Here is a 23,530-nt window from a genome sequence, read left to right on the forward strand (position 1 = left end):
GACTAGGTGTCAAGTCAATGTGGTATGTCTATAGCTTGTCAATATCTCTTCTCTTAGGTCGGGTTTCGAAATTATCGAATCTAATGCCCTGAGTAGCACTAAAAAGCTCGTGTAACTCATTGCTGCTCTTACGATTGGAATTCCTGTTCCGTGACATGCCCACAGTGATCTTACATCGTCACGTGCTCCCTTCTTTGTGGCAATCAAATAAAGACGTCGAAATAAAGCCATTTATTCCGCTCTTGAAATTGCTGTACAGCTGCGGTGCGTTCTTCGTCGAAACTTGTTTGTAATTTGTCCAAATACTTTTTAGTACATTTTACAATTTCATCAATCACGGCTATATTGTTAAAATAAAAAAAAAAAACATTTTACTAAGTGATACTTTAGCAGTAAGTTTCGGTCGTAGCATTTTTTCACAATGCTTTTACACTTTGTCTTTGCCGGCGCTGCCAGTTACTTCTTCCATGTTGTTTTTCTATCTTTCCCAATGAAACAATCTTCACTATTTTCACTGTAACTGTAACTCACATCCATATCGTTTGCATCTGAGTCTGCATCTACACTGTTCTTATCTGCTTCACTATCATGAGCAATATAATCTTCATTCACTCTTGTCATTACTTAAATCCGCATCACTTTCAGTAGCCACTAATTTCCGATAGGTAACATGAGACTCATCAGTAATATTGTCAAGCCAACTTCTGTATCTCGCTTGTATTCAAGAAGCGACACATTGATTAGAGAAACAAAACTTCACTCATAAACAGTAATTATCACTTTATTGATAGCGCGTTGGAATATTTCAAACTCTATAAAAATATAGGCTATGTTTGCTACTTTATCACGGAACTACTCGCGCGTTTGAAAATGCAAACACAGACGAAACTATTTCCTCAAACTGTACTTGAAGCTGCTACAATTGCAGCACGTCAGTGAGATTTTAGGTGGAAGAGGGGGAGGAACCACTTGAGAATTGGAAGTAAGGGTGATTCCGCTAATGCGACTGTTCGTGAAAATCATTAGTTTTTATTCACCTGTTTGTTTTTTTTTCAACAGCGCCATTGACAAAAGGTTAAATCGTTTGTGCTCCATTTGGTCTAATTTGTTCTATACTATCAACGTTTGTTATGTAACCGTTTCAGAAAAATTAAGAAAAATAAGTGTGGTTGGGCTACAAAGACCTCGCCCTGGCCCCCATAACCTTCAAATCATCAGTTAATGTAAGAAAGGTGGTTAAATCTTTTGTGCTCCATTTGGTCTAGTTTGAGTAATAGCACAAGGCAACGTGGCTAATAGCAATGAAGTTCAAGGGAGAAACATGCAGTCAGACATGGTAAGCATAAACCATTGTGATGTTAATGAAGACATTGACAGCGTTTTATAAGTGATAAATATGTTACAGGAGGACATGAAGACACTAAAATCAGAAAATGAAATATTGCAACAAAAAGTGAAGTCAGTAGAATCAATTGTTCAAACTTAAAACATCTCCAACCAGTGAAAAAAAAACATATAAGTTACACTAGGCCGAGACCCAAATATTCTAATGTGTTATCAGGTAAAACAATTGTAAGCGAAACATACAGTGTGTTGGGAAACGTCGGAAGTGAGGGAGACGTGAATTCAAATGAAAAACCTTTAAGAAACTCAGAAAAGAAGAATAGTACGAGGATACCTATGTGCAAGGGAAAAACTATTATGCAACCAAACGTGCCGAAAGTTACAAACAATAAAACTAATGCAAGAAGAAAGCCTAGGACAGACGCGCAAGTGTACATATATGGTGATAGTCGCGGTCGTGGACTGTCCGAGAAAGTGAATAGTAATTCTAAACACAAGTTGGCAGTAAAATAAACACACTGCTGAACAAGACTGCACTTATTTAATATAAAAACACATTTACACGTGACATTTGGATCTTCTAGTCAAGATCCTCATCAGACGTAAATGTGTTTTTATATTAAATAAGTGCAGTCTTTTTCAGCAGTGTGTTTACTTTTTTGATTTTATTCGCAAGACGTTGACTAAGATTGTGTGTAAGTTGGCACTGCAAGGAAATACAAGCCTGGAGCTAAAAGCGTTGTTATGCTGCCTAGTATTAATCCCAATATTGTAAATAACGAAGATAGTAACGATTGTGTAGTAATATTAAATGAAACAAATGGTGTGGCGAGGAATGAAGGTACTGAGGCTGTTAGTAGATTTGCAAATCAACTCTCTATGTTGAATAACTGTAAAACAATTGTGGTAAATATCCCTTATCGCCATGATCTTATTGAAGACTCGTGCGTTAATAAAACTGTACAAAGCATTAACTTAAAATTAAAAACAATTTGCAATCACTTTAAGAATGTTGTAATGGTGGATATCAGTAAGTTAGGTAGAGAAATATACATTCAGCACGGTATGCATCTCAATCAAAAGGGTAAGGATGAATTAAGTACTAAGATTTGCGAAATAGTTGATAAGGACGTAGCCAGTAACTTTGAAAGTAAGAAAGAAATAGCGATGCCATGGGTAGCACAGGGAAACTAAATTCACCCGACTCCATGAATAAAATTGCTTAGGACCGGGTGAAAACTTCAAGTTTAACGACGTCTATTCATTTTGCTGATATAAGTGGTATAATAGAGGCAAGATATAATAATAATAGCTTTTCTATGAAGCATGGTACTAAGCACAATGTACTAAGACTCCAGTTAAATTTTCAATCATTCAGAAACAAGTTGGCTGAACTTGAAATTTTCTTAGATACAGTTCCCTGTGATATATTATGCATCAATCAACACTGGCTTGCAAATGAAGAAATACATTCGTATGTTCCAACAGGATATAGGTTAGCCGCTATATTCTGTAGAGATTCAATACTGCATGGTGGTGTAGGTATATATCTAAAAAAAAAATCGTTTAATATTGAATACACTGTTTTGAATATAAAATGTTTTTGTATTGAACAGAGCTTTGAAGTAGTTGCATTATTACTAAAAAGCACAAAAGTATAATTGTGTTTATATATCGAACCCCAAACTCAGATAACAACATTTTCATTGCTGATTGGTAAGAGTTAAACATTTATCTTAATAAATAAAAAAATAAAGTATTCTTTATTGGTGACGTGAACATTCACGTTCTAATTCATTCACCGGTACGAAGTCTTTTCTGTGATATCCTCAGATCTCACAACTATTAGTACGTTAATGAACAACAGACTAGAAAACATGCATGCCTAGATAATGTACTTACTAACGAAGATAAGACCAAAATGTCGTGTGGTATCATACAGCCTTTGCTATCTGATCATGAAGACTTGTGGGTCTGATTCCTGTGACAGTATGCATGAGTTTTTACTATATTAGAACTAAAAAGTTTAGAATATTGGGGGAAGCTAACATACAAACATTACGAAGTATTCTAAGGGGAACTACTACTACCCTTTAGAGACTACTACTACTATCACTACTACTGCTATTAGTAAACTATTACTACTACAACTACTACCCTTTACAGACTACTACTACTGTCACTACTACTGCTATTAGTAAACTATTACTACTACAACTACTACCGTTTACAGACTACTACTACTATCACTACTACTGCTATTAGTAAACTACTACTACTACAACTACTACTAATAATGCTACAATTACTACTACTATTACAGCTGCTACTAGTTTTAATACTACTACTATTACTACTACTAGAACTAATGCTACAATTCCTATTACTACTACTCCTACTAATACTGCTATCAGATAATAATAATAAGAAGAAGAAGAAGAAGAAGAAGAAAAGAAGAAGAAAAGAAAGAATTCCATACTAATTTCACCCATCTGAAACTGCGAGGCCGCGAGCAGTCTCGTGAGACTACTCGCACAAGTCAGGCGAAATGATGGCGAAAATCTTCATGATGCCGTCGTTTCGGGGGTCGACTTCGTGTTACCGCTGGGCAAAAGAACACAGTCTTTCTCATAGCTGTCATTCCTGAACAGTGGCGGGGCCGTCACGATATCCGCTGCCAAGCCGGCAAATAGGCAACCGCGTTTGAACCAGCACTAACTCATCCTTTTCGCTGCTGCCACCCAATAACCGACGACGGCCGGACGAACTTCGTCGGCAATTGTTCATGGGGAACGTCTCGGTTCCGAAACCTAATAGAGGTTCGGATTCCACTTTCAACTGTAGGTCCCGTCCCTCGCGTCCCACTGCAAAAAAGGAACGATAAACATCCTAAGAAACCCAATAGTCAAACATTTTCTTTAGTTTTTTGATCACATGTGTATTATTTCACCATGTCCACAGCATTGAATCTAATTAAAGTTCATATAGGAAGTTCTCCTGATTTCGCCATTACAGCGCCACGTCACACAGCGACAACGATCTTTCGAATAAATCATATACAGGTTTGAGCGCAGATGCCGACTCTGCAATACGAAATAAAAGCTTTCATTTCAAATGTTTCAGCTAACCCCACCTAGTAGTAGGGTGAGGTAACATATGATACCATTGAATAACTTTGTTGATCAGGCGCGTATTTCTCAAAATACTGCACTGCGTACAGACGGTCGGAGCTAATATCAAGCTCATGAACGAAGAGGAGAGCATCTAATTTCGCCCATTACAGCGCGATATCACACATCGACGAAAAAGTTTTGATTATACCTTACATTTTTTTGGGGATGTAGTCTCCAAATCCTCAATAAAACATTGGAGTTTCCTTTTGAAAAATTAATGCCCCCTACTCCTTTCCAGAAGGTGGGGTAGTGTTGCGTTGATATCATCGGATAGTTTCTTGAAACATATTAATTTTTTTTTTGCGCTTTTTTGATTAGAAATGTATTTTTCCAGTTACTCTACCGTGGCCAAACTTTTGGTTCAGCCGTTCTTTCAAACATAAATTAACTTGACAGTTACAGACTATTTTTGGTAATTTCACACCATTCGCACATTTGCCTGTTATAGGGCCAATTCTACACTATCCTGATATATTTTAATCGTCAGACAAGATAACACTGGTCGCAGTGGTCATGTGTTATTTTGTGTAAGATGAGATCTACTACCGCGACAAGGTTGGATCATTCCGATAATTTATCTCTATCAGAGAACGGTACAATCGACCTTAATGAATGTCACATTTTAGCGATTAGAAAACAGTTGTATGAACACATTTTCATCTCAGACACAGAAGTCAAAAAACACCATAGTGCAAGAAGCAGAAACTTCAATAGCTATAATTTTCTTTAATTTTCCTTTTACTTTTAATTGTTTTATTTTTTGTTCTCTACTCGCCGCTTTTGAATTTTCTGGATTGTAACACTGATACTGCTCCAAGCCCGAATGAAGAAAGTATGCCTAGTTCTGTGTCTTATGTCTGTGTGTAGTGTGCTTCTATCCAGTGATGAGAAGGAACAGAGAAGAGAAGCAGTGACACTGAACGAGAACAGAGGTCGGAAATACTACTAAGCTTATGAAAGAAATGTGAGTATTTAGGGACCATTTATTTTCGCCGATAACTGCGTCATGATATGCATCGACGAAAAAGTGTTGATGAAACTTTACAGTTTGGGCAGTAGAATCCAAATCTTCAATCAAAAATTTGGGTTTCCGTTTGAAATATCAAAGTTGATCCCCACCCGAACCACCACGGGGTGACTTTAGAGGGTTGAGTTTGGTTTTATCAGATATATTTTTTTTATTATTATTAAAGACGTGTTTTTTGGTTTTCGATCCGAAGTTCAGTTCTCGACTTATTCCACCGTGTCCAGACTTCTGATTCACTGCTATAATGTGGCACTGCATCAATTGTAATTAAGATGTCTGAAACCAAATTAAACCCTATGATAACTGCATTTTCGAGATATCAACACGTGTAAAACTTTAAACCCAGTATAGCACAAAAAAAACTAGACTAACACCGTTTTACATCACCTTTCCATGTGATTTTATCAACCACCGTTTCCAAAAGTGCTAACCTATTACTTATAATTAGAAACTACATAGTTCAATCTCGTTAAATATAGTACAAAGGTGCATTTATTTCACTGCTGCTCATTTGAGATCCCTATAATAGAAGGGATATATGTTATGTATGACGTTTCCAATAAGATTTTTTTATATTCAGAAAAGACCCTCCGCAGCAAAATATGCAAACTAAGAGAACCACTCGAGGATCTACCAGCAGGGTTGGCAAAAACCATGGTTATTATTGAAAGAAACAAAAAAACAGGTTTTTTTGGTTTAAACCAGGTTTTTTTGGTTTAAATAATTTACTCCATGTATTTATATTAGATATGGACAGAAATTAGTTTGTTTCGCCTTGGTGTTATTATGCAGCAACAAGGTTATGCTGAAGGAGTCACATAAGCTTAAAGCCGAATCCAAACCGTTTCTCGGCTTACATGCAAAATAAATTGTCCATTTGAACACGAAACCGGGACTAATTGGCCAAAAATGGGATTGCCAACTTACTCACGAAGGACTCCTGATAAAAGTACGTTGTACAGATATTTGCATAGGCCTGCTTGTTAAAATAATGTCAAGAGTCATTTCAGAAGGACAAAAATAAATAAATAAATAAATAAATAAACAGTTACACAAGTAAAAACATTATACAAAATTATACACAAATCGGGAAATTCCCGCCTCAGCCATTGGGTAAATCCTGACTCTTTAAATGTATTTGTATGTAAAATTTTAAGGTCAACGTATCATAATCACTACGCTAAAACTGAGGTATTAAATTACAAACTTGGTATGTAGATATCATTCAATAAAATAAAAACCAAGTCAAATCCAAGCTGATGTTGAAAGCTACGTAGGCAGTTGATAAATTTTGCCAATTTCTATCAATATATTTAAGCAACCTTGGCTTCTTTATAAAACAACAGGCATTCATTCAAGTAGAAATATATAATTTGGTTTCATTTCGTATGTTTAGGCTTAACATCCTTATGAAATACCAAAGTTATTACGGAGAAGACTTTCGCTTAGAGGGACACCTCGAATCGCTACTTGGCATACACTTGAAAGATGGGTTGTGGTTCGACGAGAATTGAACACGGGACCCCTTGATTAAAAGGTGAAAAGTAGATAAACGTAATGCGGATGGTTTGATATGTGGAAACGTCACCATGAAGTTCACACGATTTAAAGCATTTTTCGTTCCTATTTCGTTGTTTAAACCAGCCACCTTGGTTTAAACCAGCCAAGGCTGTCTACCAGTGAGTCAATATTGTCATGGTTCTCCTCCCACTTCATATACTTCACTATGGACAATCCATTCCTTCGGCATAAATAAACTTACTTTAAAAGTCAGTTAGTCTCCTTGAACTCCAAGGTCCTCATTTTATGTTTGATGTAGATGATTTATTGAGTGTAACAGAATATAATTATGTGATTTTGAAACTAACATTTTGAGCGTTCAAACGGTCTGCGAGCGTATTTTTGTAATATGACTTTATATACTACTGCTCATCAGCCAGTTAAACATAAAATACGAATATGTAATAATGTCTCTACGTTAGAAGTAGTGCTCCAAGCTAATGGTTTCAGGGCTACGCCTCCCACAGCTTTTCATTTTGACGCTGCTAGAAATGAGAACACTGTTGATATTAGAAAAAAAAACTAACGTAGAGGCAAGATATAAAAATAAATGAATTTCAGAACGTGCTAAACATATAGTGAAGAATATATCGAGAAGAAAACATAACGGAAACAAGAAAAAAGAGTCATATATTACTTTAGCACAAATCATAAATCTTTATAAACGAAGACGTGAAAATCTGTTATAAACAAAATGAACTTTCCTAGAAATAACCTGGAACAGGTAAAGATAATTTTTTTAACAATCGTTATAATATATGTGTGTGATTCTAGGTGTGTTTGTTTTCTTGTGTGGTAACAGATCAAATGGATAAGTGAATGAAACATAACAAAATGATGTTTGAAATAATGAAAAGAAAGCCAAGAACAAAGTTTTAATGATATCCCTGTTGATTGCCAGCGCTATCTTCTTGTTCTAATTCCATATTGACCCTTACTTTATCCTGTCCACCATAAGACGATAAAATGAGAAGGAATCACGAAGGTTTGATGCAAATAATAACCATTTTTCTAACTGAAGACAAAAAAAGAAAGTAGTTTCTTGATTCACTCCCAGGTCTTTTAAGATTTTTATGTTTGTAAGGTATATGCTTTTAGAGTAATTTTTAAATTCAAAAAATAACGTAAAAATAGAACACGAGGGAGAAGCGGATTGAGTTTAAATTTCAGACCATGGAACATTTAAAATGCATAACCGTAACTTACTGAGTTATAGCTAACCAAAATATGGAACCAAAGGAATCAGACAATTACAAAGAAGAATAAGGCATGAGAAGTGCCGTAGAAAGGACTGCAAGAAATCGACCAAGACCGGGGGGTTGCAGGCCATAATCTTAAAAGGAAACAATAGTATAAATTAAAGATATCCATGTTTGATCATTGAAATTCTTGTAACGGGTAATGCATAAGCTTAAAACAATACTCAAAACAGTTTCCTATATAGTTCGAGCTACCTGCAAATGCTAATTGTGCAACTGTCAAGCATGTAATTTTTTTTTCTGGCATAATATAAGGGATTTGGGACACTACAATTACAGAACTAAATCCGAAAACAGTTTCGTTTCTTCGTTTCCGCCCACTGGTAATACTATTTGAAATGTAAAATCTAACTGTAATTTTAAGAGTTCACCTGTCATTTTGCTGATTTTATAATTAAGAGCCCAACATTTTCATCTCCAAGAGCACAGAGTACCGAGTTGTGCAAAAAGGCAGCATGAAGTATGGTAAATGTTACAGTACTGAAAAGATAACTCATATTTTGGGGAATACTATCGAAAAAAGTGTGCAAAATATATAAAATCGACAAAAGGTGCAACTTGAAAAAAAGGGAGAAAAAGAGGAAAATTAAAATATTAAAAATCTGATACATAGTTAAACTATAAACAATTGGCTCCGTAGCTTTATTGTCCATCTTGGTTTCTTGTACTTTCATGTTCTTGCAATTTCAGCGACTGGAACACAGAAAATATTCCCCCGTGCAGGAAATCAAATAAAAGTTGACAATAGTTTTATTTAAAGAAGTATACATCTTTTCTATCATAGAACCTTAGATTCATATCCATCATTGTGCTTTCTTAATGTGAACCTGCATTGAAGAACAAAATGTCATTTAGAAGGTGTATTTTTCTATGCTACTAAAAACATTTGTTCGAAAGGCGGGATGTATTTAATTATATTGTATTAACGGTTATATTCTTAATCTGGACTCTAGAGGGCTAATTTATAAATAAATAAATAACGCTCCGCTGGAATTTTTTGAGTACGTCTTAGTACACCACAATAAAAAATGAGTTAAAACGCACTCAAATAAAATTAAATATTAATGGTGATGTCAGCATACACGAACTCTATATACTAAAACGAAAAGTCGAATATTTAAAATACACTTCTCAAATGTACAACTGTGCGCAAAATAAATGACGCGTCCCTTTAATTTGAAGTTTTTTTCAAAATATCTTCGTTTTCTTTATATGTTGGAAATTTCGGAAGGTTTCCCCTGCTGGAAACGTTAATAACAAACCCGTTTTCAATATTTGTGTTAGATATTAGCTTAAAATAAATAAATAATAAGCAAAAAACATTAAATCGACCGAAATCACGAGAATTATCAACTCTGCTAAAGTGGGAATTTTCAAGAACGCGAGGGAATTCTGCAGTTCAAAACAAAGCAGTGACATCTGTCATTGAGAGAAATATTGATTAAATCCACAAACGAAAATTTTAACAAAATATTTATAATATGTCTTACTACATACATTATCTGCGAACTCCAAATATATGAACCTACACTAACTCTTAACGTATAGATACAGCAAAAAGTGGAAATTACCTATGGAAAAGGACGTATTGGCAGCACTATCGTAATGAAAAATCATCTTTACTGTAGAACAGGTTCAGTTCACGTAAGAAAACAAATAGCTCAGTTAGTGAAACCAACGAGTCTGTATGCCGGAGGTAGCTGGTGTGAACCCCAAAGACGGCAGTTGTCATTTTTACTATGGCTATTTTTTTTTTTTTTTTATGTGGGAAGGAACCAAATTGTAACATATGTGTAAAACTCATGACGATACAAAAAAAAGAAAAATGTCGTTGTCACACTTGCATTAGTGTCCCTAATTTTTGTTTGCAAAGAGTTTCGTAACTATTTTTCCCTGTGCTCACTGCTCACAATATGCTCGCTGATGCGTAGCGAATATTTTCCAGTAAACGTTAATTCTAATCTGGAAAAGTTTATAAAGTTTCACAATCTTTGTCATTAAATAGTCTTCTACCTACTTGTTTAGACATTTTGATAACATATTTGGCTGTTAAATGTTTAATTTCCCTAGATGTTTAATTACGGAAAAGTTTTACAATGTATTTGTTTTGAATTGAAATTGTTTTGAATTTACCACATGAGGTAAATAGCCCGAAGGAGGAGAACTCAAGTAACTGATATTCTACGTAAATGCAACCAATTGTAGGTTGATGATTGCTTCTTACCTTCAGCACATAATCTTTACGTTAGAGAGTCAGACAGAAAAATCCTGTTTTTCCTCCCCTATGACCACTCATCTTAAAGCTCTACATGTAGTGATTCGAGTCACATAGTTTCGGCTCACCAAAGACATTCATATTTGATTATTATTATTATTATTATTATTATTGCTGAATATGCCCCCTTACATAATGTAGTAACGTTAGACATCTTAGTTTATAGTGCTTTCTTTAGTAATAATTTGAGCAACCACGTAACAAAATTTAAAATGTAGGAGGTGCACGACGTTTTATTTTGCCCTGTCTTTTCAGCATCCTCCCAAAAGAAAGTATTAAATTTCTGACAAGCTGGGCAGACAAAATGAATAAGAAATAAATTTAGAGCATCCTTTCCTCCGTGAATGGAATATCACGTAGCATTTTTTATACTACCGAAGATGATCCTAGGCCGTTATGGTTAGGTAACAAACAAAATACATAATATATTTTTAGCGCCTTTTTACCGCTTTTTTATTTGTTCGAAGCCGTTCTACACAACTAAGGGTAACAGAAAGAATAGGAAAAGTATCTAAAGATTACAAAACACTTTATATTTTGTCAGACGAAAGGCACACAACATTGCTGTATACACGACATTGCTTTCGTTAACAAGTGTTTCACCCTTGAGTCGCTTATAAAATTAGGCACAATAAACTTTTGCCGATCGTTGCTCTAGAGAGATTTGTCCAGGATGGTTTGGTGTCTTGCTAATAACGATGGGTGTGTTTATTTACATCACCATTAAAGAAATAGCAAACTTTCTCAAAGGAACTTGCTTAGGAAACCTCAGATCTTTATACTTAGCCAGAGCCCATTCTGAAAAATTGCATCTGGTGTTCTGGGTGAAAGTTCTATGGGACTATTAGAAAAATATATACTCCCGTTTCTACGCTGATGGTAGAATTTCTGAAACAGTTATTGAATTTCTTTCGAAGCATAGGCGTAAATTGCGCCCCCGCAACACCGTGGCGTGGGGACCGCACAAGCTGAAAAGCCAAAAAATATATAGAAATTACACAGGGGCGGACCAGGCCAAATTTTCATCCGGGCAAAGTGACTTTTTGTCGCTCTTCCCCCTAGTACTAGCCTATATTTTACATTTTATCATAGTGTTCTTAATAGTTTAAACCAATTTTTCAAAAAGACATTCATTACCTAGGAAAACTTCACAAAGAATGTGCACGCTATAAACAATACGAACTCTGCCCTCCCCCCAAACCGCTTGGTCTAGTGGCTAGCACGCATGCCTTCTGTGGTCCCGGGTCCAATTCCCGGAGGGTTACTGTTGAACGATAAACGTGGTTCGGATTCCACTATAAACAGTATCCACATCTCCTTTGGCTATTAAGGCATAACAGTGGAATGCTAAACTCAAGCAAACAAACAAACAATACTTAATCCACCTCCACGCTTTATTCTACATGCCATCTCTCCATTTGCCGATACAGTCCCCTCAGTACTATGAAACTCTCTTCTTCCATGGTGAAATGGAAAAAGATTATGTAATTGCCGCTACTTTGCAAGAATATAAACCAAAAAAAGTCAGTACGAAACACATTATAAAATTTATTTTTGAGGCTCCGTTTGGCGCCCCTTTGACTCTGGCACCTCGGGCAGTCGCCTGGGTTGCCCGGCCCTTCGTCCGCCGCTGAAAGGACGGACGCATAACTAAGGGCTACAGAGGAGAGGATAACCTTCATGTTAAGCCACTGATTTGACGTGTTTGAAATATTCAGTAACTGATCCGTTAGTGAAATAATTTCGACGGTTACTGATATTTAAACTTTAGCTAAAACAAAGTTAGCTAACCAAATACATTTTATATCGCGATGTCGCAATTTGATTTTTCCTCACATAAAAAAGAAAAACAATAGTAATAGAAATCCTTACTCGTATTGTCTTTGCTAATGTGTGTAATAATTTTGACAAATATACTTGCTTAAATGTATTGAAATCTCTAAGTTTAACGTCCTACGGTTATGCCGGTTAGGCTAAAAGAGACGGTGATAAAGAGAAATAAGGGAAATGCTGGAATGAAGAAAGTGGAAGGAAACGGGAGAACCCCGAGAAACCCACGAGCACGGTGTTTGTCCACCACAAAGTCCACACGGGGCAAGCTGGGATCGAACCATGGACCCCAAGCACCGGAGGTGTAAGCTCTACCACTGCGCCCCCTTGCTTAAATGTATTATATGCTATGATTTTCCCTGATTATCTGTTCCTATGGTGGTGAGAAAACACACGTCAAAACTGTTCGAAGTAACACGAACATGGCTTAAGATCAGGGACAGAACTGAGTTATCACTCGATTGACCTTGAGAGCAAATCACCAAAGGGTAGCTATAAACGAAAGTTCAACATTCATTTCTGTTGAATTCTGTTCAGTATCACGGTTCTCTACCAATCACGTTTGTTCTTAGGAGAAATATTTTACAAAGCTAACCTTTCGATTAAGCACAATAGCAGAGAAACAAAGGGAAGCAATTCTTGCCCTTGTTAACATGGAGTACCACCATGTGCAATAAAAATGTCGCGTCTCCTTGAAGTGATACTTTATCGAAAATAACTCGTTTTCCTTTATATATTCAAAGTTTCTGAGGGTTTCAAAACGAGGAAACGTTACTGACAAAGGAGGGGTGGGTTCAGGTTCTCCGGACCCCCTCTGAAATCCCAACTTTTCTGTAAATTTAACCTAATTTTCGGAGTTATTTTTTAAAGTTTCATTATAATTTATCCTAATATTGAAGTCGGACCCTCCAAATAGCTTTGGATCGCTCACGAAATAAATTCCTGCATACGTGCCTGCTGACAAATATATTTTCAATATATTCGTTAAATAATAAAGTAAAATAACTAAATTAATAGCAAAAAGCTTCAACACGTGCTAACTTTTGTCCACTGCCAATATTGTTAGAAGGGATATTAAGAGCCCACTCAATGCTGAACCTTGGAACTTCATCCCGAACTGCAAGCATATTTTTGAAATACACTCAGCCCTAGCCAGAAAGCATTGTAAGCGAGTTACGTGTGGCAACATCGCACGGAAAAAATGAATGCCGAATTGCATTCTAACCCGTTCCTACTACTATTACTACTACTACTACTACTACTATTACTTTTGTTATGGATCTGTATAGTACAAGGGCAAACTTATTTTAATGAAAGAATTTTAATGAAAATTTAAAAAAATAATCGTTAAATTACTTTTTGAATATCATTTTTTATCTTTTCTAACGAAACAAGTCTTACAAATTATATAAAAATAATAAAAATAACTCTCCTTATGCAGGGTTTCAACCCACGCCAAAACCAATTTTTCTTACTACCATGTTGCGCTAGCTCACTCAGCTATAAAAGCCTACAGCATCTGGCGTTTACTTTGTGCTATATTTAGGTCATGACTTGTGACGTCACCAACAGGATCACGATATAGACGTCATTATTTTTGCTACATTGCAGAGCCCCCCGAGATTTGATCATGTCTACTCGGGCTGAAATTGTCATTTGGAACAAACACTTTAATATGAAGCCAAAAATTCCTTTAAAATAGATCGTTCTCAGCCGTTCTCAGCACCAAGTTTACTCCGCCTTAAGTTGAGCCCGTCTCACACGGATCTGAACTAAGGCCTCAACCAAGGCTACAACTTAACAGTGTTGCTTAACTCAAACCTCCATACAATTTATTTTATCTTGAGGTATGTAGGGGTCTCAGACGATCCTTAAAACTAAGTAGGTTTTACCAGCAGAGCCTCTCGTGGTCGCTGTATTAAAACAAACGAAAAGCGTGTTACGCAAATCGTAAACATTATTGTTTTTCTATTTCACGATATGAGTTCATCTGAAGAGGATGAAATAGCCATACCAGCGATATCTGTTCTGTTGCTGACACCAAATCCACCCTCCCCTCCCCTCAAAAAGAGAGAGAGAGAGAGAGAGTAAAGAGGAGCTGGTGGACCAGGGAGTGAATTCTTGGCCACAGTAATGCACAGGAAAGCACCGAATTTTCAATTGTGAATAATGAACTACTTACAAATCCTCGTTCCTAAAATAATAATTATAAGAAAAAAAAACTACAGAACGGATTATTCAGTTCCATACCAAATTGAAGTAGTTACTCCGAAAATTCAGCAGCAAGATAAGAACAAGAGGGAGTCTGTATCAACTGAAAAATGGTCTGTAGATTTTTGGATCCACTAGATTGTAAAACTGAAAATCAAATGTCTTGTCCAAATATGTAAATGAGCAGAATTATCAGGCGCGGAAAAGGCGCTAAAATAAAGAAGAAAGAACAATTTTCTTGTATAGGTATTGAGTGCATCCTCTCAGCTCAGTACCCACAAAAAATGCCAACATAGCCCATGAAGTCAACTTATACCCACCGGGAACCTATCTCATGCACTACACCTGGAATTTTTGTATTGAGTTAGCATTGTAGAATTGATCCCTAAAATTTCACAAAAGCCACATAACACTGATATCCACAAACTTTAAACCTCCAAACAATTTAAATTTACATGTAAGTGGCTTTTCTAAATTTGACTCTACTAAAGATATTATAAACATACTAAATGTTACAAACAATTTTGTCAACATTTGCGCATAAATACGTATGTTCACAATATTTGCAAGATACATTCTTATCTTTATAATTTTGCAAATAACATTGTCACAAACGACCTTTCTTCCTTCCCATTTCTCGACATTTCATGCGTTAATTCACATGTAAGAGAAGTCCGAGTACCTCATCAGAAATTCAAGTCAGAGAGAGGAGACAGACCGACGTCTATTACTAACAGCGGTTCTGAGTTTGTTAATAGTATTTCATCTTAATTTCCGCATAATTCTACATTACTTTACACAATGGTTCCTTTTCATCATTTGTAAATTAGTAATTTGCTAATTTTGGCTATTATTTAGAATTCGGGGGGGGGGGGCAAGTTCTGGCATCTACCTTTTTGCGATATTCTATTCAGATGGGGTTGTCTTACGGTTTCATACGTTCAATTACGTTACCAACATTAAATTCAAACTGCATTGTAGAGCAAGCGTTAGCGAATGAAGGCTGGATAGAGCCCCGCAGGGCACGTTATTTTCTATCTTCGTTAACAACAATTCACTTTCTTTTCTCACATAAATCACTTCCACTTACCTTTACGGTTTATACAAATCCCTACTGCCCTAAAAAAAAATGTTCCGTATGTTCTTGACTACCGGTACTTGAACACCACTATCAACTCGTTTCTTCCGTAAATTATCCTACTTTTTGCTAGTTTTAACCCCCAAATACTAAACAATTACTTTACTTTTTAGGGCAAATGGAATTTAAAAAATCATATTATTAGTTATATAAAGGACAGTCAAAGAATGATTTTTTTTTAACCTTCAACTTCTTTAAAACCTACAAGTAAATCATAACATATTGAAATAAAGTAATCAGTCATATGGTTCTTATAATTTGGAAGATAAAATAAGCTAATGGATATAGACTCCTTCCCGGGAATTTATAGACCACGGAAAAAACCGCGAATATGCAAATTTTTTAAATACCTTCCCAACGGAAATATTCCCACTGCCCATCATTATCGTCCAGCACCCATATTGTAAATATATACAAGAATTCAAGAGAAGCCCTTAATCAATAATAAAGTAATCATTTTTTCATTAACATACGAACTACATAAGATTTTCATGGGTTGTATCTAGTGATGGGCAGTGGGAATATTCCCGGTGGGAAGGAATTTAAAAATGGGAATATTCCCGGGTTTTTTCCCTGGCCTATAAATTCCCGGGAAGGAATTTATTTCCATTTCTTTACTTTATCTTCCAAATTATAAGAACTATATGACTAATTACTTTATTTTAATATATTATGACTAACTTCTAGAATTTGAAGAATTTGGAGGTTAAAATACTTAAGATTTTTTGACAGTACTTTATATAACTAATAATATGATTTTTTAAGTTCCATTTCCATTTGCACAAAAAGTAGAGTAATTGTTTAGTATTGGGGACCAAAACTACCAAAAAGTAGGATGATTTACGGATTAAATGGGTCGATAGTGGTGTTCAGGTAGTCAAGAAAGTATCGAACACTTTTGTTTTTAGGGTGGTAAGGGATTTGTACAAACCGTAAAGGTAAGTCGAAATGATTTATGTGAGAAAAGAATGTGAATTGTTGGTAACGAAGATAGAGAACAACGTGTCCTGCGGGGCTCTAACCCGCCTTCACTCACTGACGCTCGCTCGGCAATGCTGCCTAAATTTAATGTTGGTACCGTAATTTAACGTATGAAACCATAAAACAATCGCATCGGAATAGAATATCGCAAAAAAGTAGGTGCAAAAGCTGGCCCCCAATGCTAAAGAACAGCCAAAATTAGCAAATTACAAATTTACAAATGATGAAAAGGAACCATTTTGTAAAGTAATGTAGAATTATGTAGAAATAGAGATGAAGTACTATTAATAAGCCGTGAACCACCATTAGTAATAGACGTCGGTCTGTCTCCTCTCTCTGACTCGAATTTCTGAAGAGGCACTCGGACTTCTTTTACATGTGAATTAACGTATGGAATTTCGAGAAATAGGTAGAATGAAAGCTCGTGTATGGCAATGTTACGTGCTAAAATATAAAGATAAGTAAGTATCTTGCAAATTTTGTAAACATAAATATGTAGGCGCAAATGTTGATAAATTGGTGAGACATGTATCTTCTAGCATTTACCCAATCTAATTGGTTTATAACATTTATAAATTTAATGTGTTTATAATATCAGTAATAGAGTAAAGTTGAGCAAATCAACTTACATATAAATTTAAACTGTTACTATATAATTTTTTCACACATATTTAATTGATAGAACATATTGTAAATAAATATACATTTAGGCGCACTTTCTAAATATAATAAAGTGTTAATAAAGTAGCATGGTAACGTTTAGAATATACATTTTAAAGAATCCTCTGTGGACAACAGTTATAATATGCTGTGATATAAAAATTAATTCAACTTTGAAATCATAATATAGTAATAGAATGCAATTTTCTTTCAGATTGAACATAAATTCCCGGATAAATTCCCATTTTGGGAATCTTCCCGGGAATATTCCCGAAAAATATCTTCTCGGGAATTTACCCATCACTAGTTGTATCGATCTCTCATATGATTATTACTATTAATTGGTATAGCCTACAGCTAGTCTATGTGTGTTAAGTCGTTTCCAAATTGTATATTCTTAACTTACGTTCGAGGTATCTCCCATACCTAAATAATTCTCGTGAAATATTATTTTTAACCTATAAACTTTCCGAACCGATGTAACCCTATTATCAACCTGAGCCAATTACAATATGAAAAATTGAACATTACCTTTCTGGCCGAACTGAATTTAAACATTTTGTTGTTAATTGTTGGTAGTCATTACAGTACGACGCGCAAGTCTCTTGAACCTCTATTTTTCTTAGTATTTCTATACCACTTTCAAATGCAGGACCTTCTTCTACTGCTAATTCTGATTTCACCCTATCAACTTTTAGTTCCACATCCAGAGAACTCATAGCACTATCATTGTCCATTGTTTGCTCTCCTTCCGTTGTAGATAATATTAATTCTTTATTGCCAGATATCAGTTCGTCTGTACAAAATTTCTCTTCGAGTGGATCATCCTGAGGCAAGTCGTAATCAATTTCTTCTTTGCACATCAATAATTCCAACTTAACAGACGCCTCACCAGCCATTTTGACTTAAAATTTAGTAAGAAATGGGCACTGTTCTTATACTCTATTATATGTTATGCTGTCAGAGTTATGAAATGATTACAAGAACTTTCACAGAAGCAACAAAAATATTTCCAATCAAACATATGATCAGACAGAATAATTGATATTTTTAAACAATCATTTCTTCTTCTTCTTCTTTTTCTTCTTCTTCATCAGTTCAAGTCACCTAGTAACAAAGCTCATTAGCAGTTATTGAGTGTATTAAGCGTATAATAAATTAACAAAAGCGTATTACGAAACAAAGGATTTTAAGTATAGAATAAATAAGTATAGGATAAAAGGTAGTAATGGCTAGTTCCGGAATGATTCGTTCCGAAAGAACGAATCCTTCAGAGGAATGAAAGGAACGAATCTCTGAAAGGAATTGGATTTATTTGGGCGGGTTCACTCACAGGATGGATTCACTCAGCAAGTTTACGTATTGAATCAGTGGATTCGGTTGTTGAATTCAGATGGCGGAACCAAACAACAGACGAGTGCATTGATATGAATGGAGTCGGATTGATATGGACGCGACAAAAACAGTAGTAAAGAATAGACCGTCACTGCACAACAAGGAAGCAAATAATGCCCGTACTGTGCATGTCTGGAAACAAGCAATCTTTTTACGCGCTCTCCTGTCACTTTTCCGCAACATTCTGACCACCGCAACTGCTCTCCCAACTTGAGAAGAGGGGGAAATCTGCAGCTAGTCTTATCACTATTTTTTCTTTCTTTTCTTTTGTTTTTACTATTTCACAGGTGTTCGCCGTTACCAGGTCTATAGATTTTTATTGCAAGACAGATAAAAAAAATTATTTGCTGTAACACACCAGCAATATCTTATTTAATATAGTCTGATGTAATGCCCATATAACCTTATACTAATATAAAATTCGCAATTGGTTGTTTGATTAGGTTTTAATGATTATTTCAACACAAAGATAATATGAAATAGGATTTAATGGACAGGATAGGAATTCTATCCAAGGCAAATATCCTCACCGAAATCAAACCCGGGACCACTTACACAAAAAGTAGGTGCATTAACAACTCTCAACCATGAGGAAAAGTACAAGCAAGCCGAAACTTCTTGCAATTAGTTTTGAAATGAAATCAAATCTTCAAGTTTTACGTCGCCGTTTATGTCGGTTACGCTAAAGGAGGCGGTGATAATGAAGATGAGTGAGATGGTGGAATGAAGAAAATGGGGGGGAACGGGAGAACCCCGAGAAAACTCACCAGCACGGTGTTTGTCCACCACAAGGCTCACACGGCGCGAGCTGGGATCGAACCAGGGATCCCAAACACCGGATCTTAACGCTCTTCCAATGAGCCACCACACTTCCCCCCCCCCCCGAACCACACGAGTTGCCACAGGAAATATAACTCGAGTCCTCCGCGAGGAAAATCAGAATTCCGCGTAATGTTTATTATTGTTATTATTATTATTATTATCAGTGGCGGCTGGTGACAATTTATTAGGTAGTGATAGAATTATATTAATAATAATAAGAAGAAGAAGAAGAAGAAGAACATATACAGAATTTCAATTTAATTATAATCGATTGTACTTACATTATGAGCAATCAGGTAGGTACTGGTTCTCTTGCTCCTTTCACTGAAGTTCTATTCTTCTTGATGCCAGTCAGTTATATATTGAAGTGAATTTAGAAATCAAATTTGAGAAATAAATCTTGAGATGCTCTTATTTAACTAAGTTTATTATTAATCTTGTTGATAAAAAAAAACACATACACACTGATATTTAATAAAACACGAGTACACTGTTTAAAAAGAAACACTTCACTTGCACTGTTTACTCTCTACGAACTTTCAACTGAACACGTTTGGTTGACTAGTTAAGATGCACGATACTGAAACTCCATGCAACGATTTTTCTTGCTGGAAAAGACGTCGATAACTTTTTTGTTAAAATTATCTATCTCATTCTTCCTGCACGAGGATACCGTCACAGAAACAATCAGTCACAGATTGCTTTGCAGTGGTTTGCCTACATGGAAGAAAAAGAGGGCCATCCAATTCTACATGCGGCCAAAGGGAAAGAAGTTTATGTTGCTGGTTTTCATCTGGACGGCTACTACCAAGATCCCGACACTAAAGAGGAACACGTGTATGAGCATGCCGGCTGTTTTTATCATGGCTGTCCTCTATGTGTTCCTACAGGCCGTGATCAGCCCATTTATGAGAACTCCGAAGAAACGATGAACTATCGCTACGAGAGAACACAGCTTAAAATCAAGTTATTACGATCCATGGGATATAAAGTACATGAAATGTGGGAATGTGAATTTCGTCAAGTGTTAAAATCCAATCCAGCATTGGCCTCTTCTTTAAGCACACATCCTTATACTAATAAGACACCATTAAATCCAAGAGACAGTTTCTATGGTGGCCGTGTAAATGCCATTAAATTGTATCACGTCGCTAATGAAAATGAAGGCGAAGAAATAAAATTCTTGGATATCGTTTCCCTGTATCCTTATGTGAATCAATGTCGACGGTATTCAATAGGGCATCCACGAATATATCTACAGGGAGATCCAGAAATGCCCGACATTCAAGATGTCAACGGATTAGTCAAGTTGAAGATTTTGCCTAGCAGAAATGTGTTTCATCCAGTGCTGCCATTTCGCTCAAATAAGAAGTTGTTGTTTCCACTTTGTGCTGCCTGTGCCACAGCATTAAATCAAGATTCTGAATGTACACATTCGGACAGTGAACGAAGTCTAACAGGAACGTGGGTGTCCTATGAAATTCAAAAAGCCATTGAACTTGGGTATCAAGTCATTGAAATTTACGAAATTTGGGATTACGACATCACCGTATATGATCCAGAAACCAAGACTGGCGGATTATTCAGCGAATACATTAACACATTTTTGAAATCGAAGCTGGAAGCTTCTGGTTGGCCTGCCAATTGCATCACCGAAGAAGAAAAGCAGCAGTATATTCAAATGGTACAACAACGTGAAGGCATAACTTTGGATGCCACAAATATAATTACAAATTCAGCACGTCGTAGTCTTGCAAAACTGTTTGAATGCCTTCTGGGCACGACTCGCTATAACAGACAATTTCAGCCAAACGACCATCATTAACGACCCCAAAGAACTGTATCAGAAATTAACTGCTCCAGACATATGAGTCAACCAAATTTTACCTGTTAATGATTCGTTGTTACACCTTTATTGGCAGTATGAAGATGATGTTCCACTACAAAATCACAATGCTAATGTTGTCCTTGGAGCATTTACAACGTGTCAAGCTCATCTGGAACTCTACAAATATTTAGAATTGCTGCAAGAAAGAGTACTATATTTCGATACAGATTCCGTGATATTCACGCAGCGACCAGCACAGCCCACAATAACACCAAAAGTATTTCTTGGTTCAATGTCAAATGAACTGGAATCAATTGGACCAAAAGCATACATTAAAAAATTCGTGTCTGGTGGCCCAAAACAATACGCCTTGGAAATCTACGACCCCGACACGAAATCAATCAGTTATGTATGCAAAATTCGTGGATTTACACTCAATTATACTGCAAGTCAAAAGTTAAATTTTATTAGTCTGGAGCAAATGATCATAAATCAATCGAGTGAAAAAATCTCCATTAGCACGCCGCACAAAATTTACAGAACCCACGATCATCATCTTGTCACAAAACCTGAAGAAAAGAAGTAGTTTCAACTATAAAAAACGCCGATTAATACCAGACACATACGAGACATTGCCCTATGGGTATAAAAAAGCCAGAACAGAATAACAGCCATATTTTTCCCTAATCCCACCAACATCACCTCCCAAAGACGGCAAAGAATCAAGACGGTGCACGGGACATGCTTCAACGATGCACGAGCGGAGACAAACTCAGATGACATCACATTGCAGAAACCAGTGGAGAAAAAAAAGGGATTCACGTACGTCACATTTGCGTTTCTTTTCTCACCTCACTCTCCCTTGATCAGTTAGTTCGATGTTAATAATCTGTTTTTCTTCTTTCACGTGAAATTAAATATTATCATGCATATTCATGTTTTATTTTCTCTTTACAGAATTTGTACCCGTCACGGATACGTCTTCCTTTGAAGAAAAAGAAATTCCGTATTCTATTTCACATGCTAAAAATAAATGTACAAAAACATGATTCTGTGTTTTATTTCACATGCTAAAATCAAATTCTTTTTCATGTACTGCGATTTCAATTTCTTTTTTCTGAATCAGTTTACCGATAAAATAAAATTTCTAAAAAATGTTTTATGAAAAAAAATCAAACTAAATTTTTTGTTTCAGAACTTTCTTCGTGTACGAAATAAAAAAAAATTGTGTACAAAATAAAATTCTGTTTCAGAATTTTTTTGTGTGTACGAAACAAAAACTGATTCAGAAAATTTTTGGTGTACGAAAAAAATGTTTTCAGATTTTTTTGTGTACGAAAACAAAATTCTGTTTCAGAAATTTTTTGTGTACAAAACAAAAACTGTTTCAGAAAAAAATTTTTATGTACAAACAAAATTCTGTTTCAGAAAAAAATTTTGTGTACAAAACAAAAATCAGTTTTCGTCACGAAACTGCTCCGACTAAATGAATCGATTCATTCTAATAGTGTTGGCAACACTGGAAAATCTCTAAATACAGCCAACTAAACAATAAGATTATGTGTATACGCCAATGCTTAGCACTGAGTCAGCAAGGTTTTCTTCAAGGTCAAAGTCGCACACGAAGTAAAAAGATGACAACACAGATCTTCTATCTTTCTATATGAAACATAAACCTAGTGTAAACTGCTCGCACTGAAATGTGTAATGTAACATAATCTGTTTAAATCTGCTCGTCTTCTTTTCATACGCGAAACTGTTCGCACTGAATGGAGTACGGTGACTCAGCGCTTGTCTCTAATGTATGAGGTCCCTGCTTCAATCCTCAGTCAAGTAAGTTCATGTTTCGTCCTATCATTTCGCATCGTTTTCGCGGGGACGTTAAATTCAACATTTCCAAGAATCAAACTCGGGACGATTCCAAGGTATCCATGTTCACCCCTAAAGCGGAACAAAAATGCCCCCTAAAAGGGAACGAGGTGGACCACTGTATCCATGTTCACCCCTAAAGGGGAACAAAATGGCCT

At 35.9% G+C, this 23,530-nt stretch overlaps 1 protein-coding gene across 3 annotated transcripts in view; it reads right to left on the minus strand.

Moving 5' to 3' along the window:
• LOC145690922 (uncharacterized) overlaps nucleotides 1-18,543 on the minus strand; it is a 124,302-nt gene extending 105,759 nt beyond the window's left edge. The window contains exon 1 of one of the 3 annotated variants that reach the window (XM_081766368.1): nucleotides 17,990-18,543. In XM_081766368.1, coding sequence (XP_081622494.1) covers nucleotides 17,990-18,357 — 368 coding nt within the window. In that variant the 5' untranslated portion in view covers nucleotides 18,358-18,543. The remainder of the gene's footprint in view (nucleotides 1-17,989) is intronic. The other 2 variants (XM_081766369.1, XM_081766366.1) reach the window with 2 other exon arrangements.
• Between the last annotated feature and the right edge of the window lie 4,987 nt (nucleotides 18,544-23,530).

The sequence above is a fragment of the Thermobia domestica genome, chromosome 7 (assembly GCF_964235325.1).
Source record: "Thermobia domestica chromosome 7, izTheDome1.hap1.1, whole genome shotgun sequence".
NCBI classification, from domain to species: Eukaryota; Metazoa; Arthropoda; class Insecta; order Zygentoma; family Lepismatidae; genus Thermobia; species Thermobia domestica.